The sequence below is a fragment of the Ctenopharyngodon idella genome, chromosome 16 (genome assembly GCF_019924925.1).
Source record: "Ctenopharyngodon idella isolate HZGC_01 chromosome 16, HZGC01, whole genome shotgun sequence".
In the NCBI taxonomy this organism is placed as follows: domain Eukaryota; kingdom Metazoa; phylum Chordata; class Actinopteri; order Cypriniformes; family Xenocyprididae; genus Ctenopharyngodon; species Ctenopharyngodon idella.
In genome coordinates, this window is record NC_067235.1 from 29,792,349 (window position 1) to 29,800,000 (window position 7,652).

Below are 7,652 nucleotides of genomic sequence, written 5' to 3' on the forward strand. Positions count from 1 at the left end.
TGTTGTTGTTTTTGTTTCTTTTCATCATTTTTATTATTCTGTTATTTGGATTCTTTGCGGCTTTGTGAATCTACAGAGACACATCTTCCAATATTTTGCTTCACTGTTATAAATGACATCACCCTACCCATTGGTTGATGAAATGATGATGTAACTTCCTGTAATGCAGCATTTACTGCATATTTTGTGTCACATAGTATATTGCTATTTCAATCCAATTCTAGGAATGAAGACATGGAGTGAAGACACTCAGATGGTGAAGGGAGACCTGGGTTCTTACTCCCAAAAGGCCATAAAAATATAAATCATCATCTTCCTTCCTTGAAGTGTGTTAGTGCAATGCCTTTCTGGAATGATCTCAGGACGAACAGGATGTGTTTGTAATTGAGGCAGTCATATGTTTGCAGTATTGATAATGTATTTGTCATTTTAAGCACTGCCGTCTGAGGAAACAAGTTTGACATGGACAGTGTCATGAATTGTGCTTAAGCTGAAAAGAAATTGCTTTATGAATTGCTAATGTTTAAAGAACTTGTTAAGAAAGAAAAAAGGCCATTTTTAAAAGCTCTTACAAGGATTCATCCATTAATAGAAATTTTGTGATTATTTAGTCACCCTCATGTGTTTGCAAACCTGTTTACTGTTAATATTTCAATGAAACACAAAAGGGGATTTTTTTAAATCTTTACACAGCTTTTTTACTTCTCAAGCTCCAATAAGGATAAAAACACCATAAAAGCACCGTCAACTTTTGTGTTCAATAGAAAAAAAGACAGTCATGCGGGTTTAAGAGTGAGATGAGGGTGTGTAAATGATGATGAAATTTTCATTCATTGGGGTGATTTGATCCTTTAATGAGTGAAAATATGTGTAGCTGTAATAATAAAGTATTTAGGCAAGCCTTTATTTGGCTTCTACATATTTGTCTTGAAACAGAAATGGTGCTGGGGATTTCTCTTCCAATTAGCCATCAGTAATTGTAGCAGAACATAATGGACCTGTTTACATCTCATCACTTCATGCGTTTTCTCTGATCGATAGCTATCCGATCGTGAAAAGACCTGGTCTAAATGCCCTCCGAAACGCATTCGAGACGAATTTAAAGGCCCACTGAAGTGCCTTGGAACGCGCAGCATTATTCAGTGTGTTGACGTAATTTCAACTGAAACAGGAAGACAGGGCGGGACATATCGAACAGCTCCTCCCTTTTTTTAAAATAGCCAATAGCATTTTGTTTATATCACAGCTCGGCCAGAGCTGTTGAGCTTGGTAAAGCCTCAGTTTCCTTCTAATCTCTAACCATTTCTCCTCCATATCGCTTTAAAATACAGCATTCTGTGCAGAATTCAAATGGGTCCGATGCGTTTTGTGGTCTGCACCGACTCGTGCATATGATCCGCTCTGTGCTATCATGTCTCTGGATCGGAGCAGACTGTGTGTGCTGCGGCAGAATTTTGTCTTTGTTTTGGAGCACACCAGCTTATTCATAACCTTAAGGCTAACATATTCATACTAAAATCTAAAAAACGTAAATTTTGATTTCAGGGGGACTTTAAATCCGATCGCTCAAACCACTTCAGCAGGTGGTCTGGGACGCATTCCAGTCAAAACTAAACAAGTCTAAATGCATCTGGTTGATAAAACCACATAAAAACCCTAAAATGCTAAAAAAAAATAACCGTGTGTCATAGGCTAAATAACATGTTATAGCCAGATGTGACAGTGCTACTGCATCACGCATCGCCGCACATGACCAGCTGAGTATCTCTTCAGCAAGCCGACACGTAAACTGCCGCAAATCAAACTGAAAGTAAATCGCAGGCACTCAAAACACAACCATCTTCATTAAAAGTAATGAGACTAAATGATATTACCAGTGCTGCTGCCGCACTCTCTCCTATTGCAGATTTTGATTTTAAAATTAGCTGATGATCAATAAAATGCAGCTCATATTTGTTGCTTTCGGTGACGTGAACTCCATTAAATCTGCATTCATTCACATTTATATCCGTTTTGCGGAGACACATTTATGTGGCCAAGTGTAAATGGGATCGTTTTGATAAATCAGATAGCTATCCAATCAATAAAAACACATGAAGTGATCAGGTGTAAACAGGCCCATTGAAAATACACAGAATCGTCTCTTCCTGAACTACCTGTTCAAGTTCTCTGCTGCACTTCTCTCTTCACTGTGTTCTGGAACATACTGTGTGATGAGTGTCTTACACATCAGAATAGATCATATTTCAAATGTTCATGTTTTCCATATCTCTATGTGCTATCACAAGAACAGCGATCTCATGTGTCAACCACTCCTCATCACATTTGGATTTCAGTTGTTCAGGCGTTGCGGGAATATCAGTCTCAGTGTCAAGAGCATTCGTTTTGAAATATGCAATAAAAGCAGATATTTCCAAGCTTCAGAAAGAGGCTTGTGTTTGCTTGTATTCAAATACAAGCCACATATGATTCCTAATATTCAAACTCATGACTGAATCTCACAAAACATGGTCCAGGTTATGTTTCATTCTAAAATCAATAGAAAATTATTAATTTGGTTTTAATTTATTTTTAAAAGTCATAATGCAAAATACAAAATAAGCTTAATTATCTTTATGCAAAATATTTTTTTTTTTTCTTTTGATTTCAGGGTGAAATTTGACCTGGGTTTGTTTTCACCCTCATAGATAAATATTAACACAACAAATCAGTGTTGCGTTGAGTGTGTTTTGGTATTTTGTTCAATGTACAATGGCAAGACGATACAGTATAAAATATTAAACATGAGGTAAGTGAGTTGTCATGCTTATGAATATCTTATTTTGTGTGGTGCTGTTTGTGAAATAAACATAGAGATATGAATTATAGATCAAGAAACATAAAGAGTGAATTAATTTAGGACTGAAATAAATTCTTAGAAAATCTCTTTTGTAATGTGATGTTGATATAAATAATAATTTTGGAGAATATGGAATGTTTGCACTGAAATAAGCCTTTTTAGCCTTTCTTTTTTCCATTGTTAGTCTTTCATATATTGAATTGATGTATAAAAATGAGTGTATTAAATAATCTATACTGTTAGAAAAGACATTGCTTCCCTATAAATTCTTTTAAAAGCTATTTATTCATATATATAGAGCATAGAATCATATATATTCTGTATACGAAATGATATATATTTAACTCTTGTAGCCAAACTGTGTGCAATAAATAACTGTAGCGATGAAAAATAGCACAATGAAGGTTTATTAATGATTCCCTCTCTGACCTCTGCTTGTGAAATGTGTCTGACCCCATGACCTTTTGTCTGACCTTTGTTAATAAACAATCACATTGTTGCATATAAAACAGGCCTGAGCATATCTGGAATAAATTGGATGCTTCTGTCTGTTTTAGAAGTCTTGAAGCACTAAATTTGTCTTTGTTTTATTTTTTATTTTTGCATTTGAATTTTGTACAAGCAATATAAAACATGTACATTTATCAATGGAATAAAATATCCAATCGTATTGTTTTAAAACCTAAACTGTGGAATTCATTATTTACTAGGATAAATGCTAAAGACTAGAATAAGTTAAGGCCTGTTCACACCAAGAAAGATAACTATGTTAGCGTCCACATAAATGCACGATTATAAGCACATTCTGCAGTTTTGTCGTCTGTCGCTTTAAAAGCTCAAGCTCTTTTAAGCAGGATGGATTCTGATTGGTTGTCAATGTTTTTATCGTTCAGCAACTGGATAAAAATCGTTCTGAAAGTGATTTCAACTATATAGTTTCTCTGTGCTATTCTTTTTCATTTAGAATGTTTTTTTAAAGCTATATCTTTATCGTTATCGTCCTTGGTGTGAACGGGCCTTTTTCTGCAATAAATAAATGTATCATTCATGACTATTTCATATCATATCAAAACAATGTCAAATCTGTCTCCAAACTGGCTCAATGATACCCATCCAATGAAACCTTTCATATTCAACCCAGATGCACACATGTAATATCACGTGTTTTCCCATGTACCGTCATGTGCTCATGTCGTCTTGTCAACATAAATCAAACCAAACACATCATTCCCTAGAAAGCCATCATTCACTTTAAAATCACACCAATATCTGGCTCATTAAAGTGCTTCGTTTTGCTGCCTAAAAACAGCATCTGATGTGATTTCCAAAGAGGAAATATTCACGTGGAGATATGAAAACATCCCTGTTTTTGTGTATGAAACCGAACGTCACTTTGATGCACGCTGGCGGCCATTTCAATGGCGTGTAATTGCTGAAATAAGCTGCCAGTGAAAGCGGCAGCCGTCGTTAGAAGCCATACAACGTGGCCCATTTTCATTTATCAGCTCACTTATTCCCATGGGATGATGGAAATATGTCATAATGACATAATATGGCATGTTTCTGATCACTGTATGCTTTCCAGATTGGAGCCATTGCAAAGCAAACTACTACTGTTTATACCACAATCAAAGCATTTAGATATTTGTGGCAGATGAACACTTATTATTGATTGTCTGATCTCAATAATGTCTGTGTGCTTTGTAACTAATAATGTCTCCCTCTTTCACCCTTTCTTTCTCCCTCGCTTCCTTGTTTTTCGTGAAGACTCATGGCTGTGGAAGACGAGCTGAGGGTAGGGGTGGTGCCTGAGCACAAACCCAGGATATTCGCAGACCAGGTCTGTCTTCTTATTTTTTTTCCTCTGTGAATGTCTCCTGGACCGTTCTGTCCGTGTCTGTCCATCTGCGTCCACGCTGGAATGTGTCTTTGCTTGTTTGCTATGCCTGTCTGAACGCTTTACAGGACTGCCGTATTATTTTCAGTAGTTCAGCCCTCACAGATTTGATCCACTTGAGGAAGAGCAGCACTGAAGGAAGCATCCTGATGCTAAACACTGGATTGTAGGAATGTTTTATTGCTCAGATGTTGATCTTTTTCTAAGCTCAGGAAACTTAAAGTATCAACTTTTCCTTGATCTTTTGATATGAGAGTTTATTGTTCTATGAAAACACATGGTAATCATGTCATAAACCCAAAATTTTAACATTTAACCACCAACGACTCTTATATTAATATACACTATAAAAAGATGTTTTTGAATGAAGTCTCTTTTGCATTTATTTGATCAAAAATAAAGTAAAAACGGTAATATTGTGAAATAATATTACAAAACTTAAAATAACTGTTTTCTGTTTTAATATATTTTAAAATGTAATATCTTCCTGTGATGCAAAAGAATTTTTAGCATCATTACTCCAGTCTTCAGGGTCACATGATCCTTCAGAAATCATTCTAATATGAAACATTTCTTATTATCAATATTTTTGTTGAAACCGTGATCATTTTTTCCTTTCACGAAGAGAAAGTTCAAAAGAACAGCATTTATTTGAAATTGAAATCTTTTTATAACATTATGAATGTCTTTACTGTCACTTTTGATCAGTTTAATGCATATTTGCGGAATAAGATTATTAATTTCTTTTTAAAAAATCTTACTGACCCCAAACTTTTGAACAGTAGTGTACATTAAAAGGTATTTCAAGGGGGAAAATATAATAATAAAAATATTCAAGATATTGAACAGAGTTTTGTATTATTATTATTGTTTCATTTATTATTAATTATTAAGATGGTTCAGCTAAATTACAAAGAAAAACAAACAGAAACTGTTGAGACAACATTGAGAATCACACCTAAAGAATATAAAGCTATAAATGAATGTAGATAGCTCAGATCATTTGCTCTTGATGAGAAATGTTTGAGTTATAATATTGAGATCTCTTAGATTTGAAAGCAGATATCTATTTGTTTTGATATCTTGACAAATCTGAGCACAGTTTGAGACATTTATGAGATCTCTTCTGAAACTCTCTTTTGATAATTGGTGTCTTTTCTTATGAGAAACAGCAGTCTCCTTTTGCTCTCCGTTTATTCTTAATGCTACTTTTGAGGTATTATAGACATTTTTTTTTCAATGAGATAGATCCAAAAATACTTTTTGCATAATAATCGCATTTTTGGAGCATTATTTGCTCAGTGTTGCCTTACCTCGAGTGGAGAAATATTTAGTTAAGCATTAGTACTTTCAGTAGGGATGTCAAAATGCTTCATGTTTCTATCCATGTGTCATCCCTCGCTTCTTTTTATGCTTTGATTTCTCATAAATGGTGCATCGCTGTACTGTATGCTACAACAAACACCAAATTCTCAGCAGTTCCAGTCTGTGCGCAGAATCTCCAGCTGTATCTAAATCGAATTCCGATGTGACTTTGAAAAGAAGAAAATCAATAATCCTGTTTCTGACAAGATAAGATAAGATAAAACGAGCGAGTTGAGTATGAGCTGCACGTACAACTCGGGGATCAGGGAAGCTGCTGAGTAGACAGAATTACCTCAGATGGACGTTCAGCACAGTCAGCACAGAAAAATACAATTAGTGTGTGAAAGAAAGCATCTCTATAGATGAAGCTCAGGTGGGCATCAAAAGATGATTGGAAAAGGTGCAACTGCAAGGTTCCAAAAGGAAACATTATTTTAACATTCATTTAACATGTCTTAAAATGTTTAAATCACCCAAATGTGGTTGGTTAAAAAACGTCTGGGCCTTACCTTATAACATCCTTTAATCTGATGATTAGGAAATGCTTAAAGTCTGCATGAAACGGAAGTTGCAATAGTATTTTCTTCCCTATTATGATGTATAGCCAAGTGAAATGGCTTCTCAAACAAGAAAAAAATGCAGGGCGGGACTTGATTTTGTCCATTGGGAATTGATGGGATCGTTGGATGGTTGTGGTTTGCTATTGGTGGATCTCATGTGAGTGACAGGTTGCCCCGCCCTCACGCCAGTAAATATCATCAGAGAAGAGAAGAGATGTCACTGAGAGAGAGAGAGGGGAAGTTATTTTGATTGACGATTACAAGGCCACGTGAATTAAAAAAGAATAATGATGTGCACGGATAAATCATTTATAATAAACACTGCAGTATTCCATACATAAAGCAAGAATTGTCGGTTTTGATTGCATGGTGACTTTAATATCAATTCATTTATAAAGTCATTTGATTTCAATTCAATTCAATTAATAATAAACAATTGTAATAAAATATATAAAAACTCATAGAACTGATCATATTCCATATTCCAAAGCCGCTCTGATTTCAGCAAGAGAAGTTTGTGTTTGTAAAGTGCCCTGGTTTTGAACTGTCCCATAGTTTTTAATGATGCGTCTCTGTCAGTTCTGTGTTTGCTCATGTGCTTGGCAGACGTTCACACGCTGTGTTTGTTTTGTTCTGCTGTATTTTCCCTGCCACTTTTATTATGTCAGGTGCATTGAGCCAGTAGCATGTCCCTGTTCGCAAATGATTCAGATTTTAAGAGCTGAAGAATAATTCTATTGAATTTGTAGAGATTTTGTTTATCTTGTAGCTGCATGTTGGCTGCAAAATCATTATGATGACCAACATGGCACTGAGAGCTTCAGCACAGATTTTGTTTGCCTTTTACTGTGTGGTGAGGTTTGTGTGTGTAATTTGGTGGACATATAAATGTTTGTCTGGGAATTTGTGTGTATTTTTGTGTGCGTGTGTGCTTATGTCCACATGCATGCCGATCCTGTCTCACGGACAGTCGGACACACACTCCCCTTGC

The 7,652-nt window shown here is 35.4% G+C and overlaps 1 protein-coding gene across 16 annotated transcripts in view; it reads left to right on the plus strand.

Annotated features, from left to right (window-relative positions):
* Window positions 1–7,652, plus strand: part of syngap1b (synaptic Ras GTPase activating protein 1b) — a 135,940-nt gene that overhangs the window by 117,263 nt on the left and 11,025 nt on the right. For 15 of the 16 annotated variants that reach the window (XM_051865509.1, XM_051865518.1, XM_051865517.1 and 12 more), the window contains one exon: window positions 4,607–4,679. In XM_051865509.1, the coding sequence (XP_051721469.1) occupies window positions 4,607–4,679 (73 nt within the window). Of the gene's footprint in view, window positions 1–224; window positions 3,547–4,606; window positions 4,680–7,652 lie in introns of those variants that run through there. The other variant, XM_051865521.1, reaches the window with a different exon arrangement.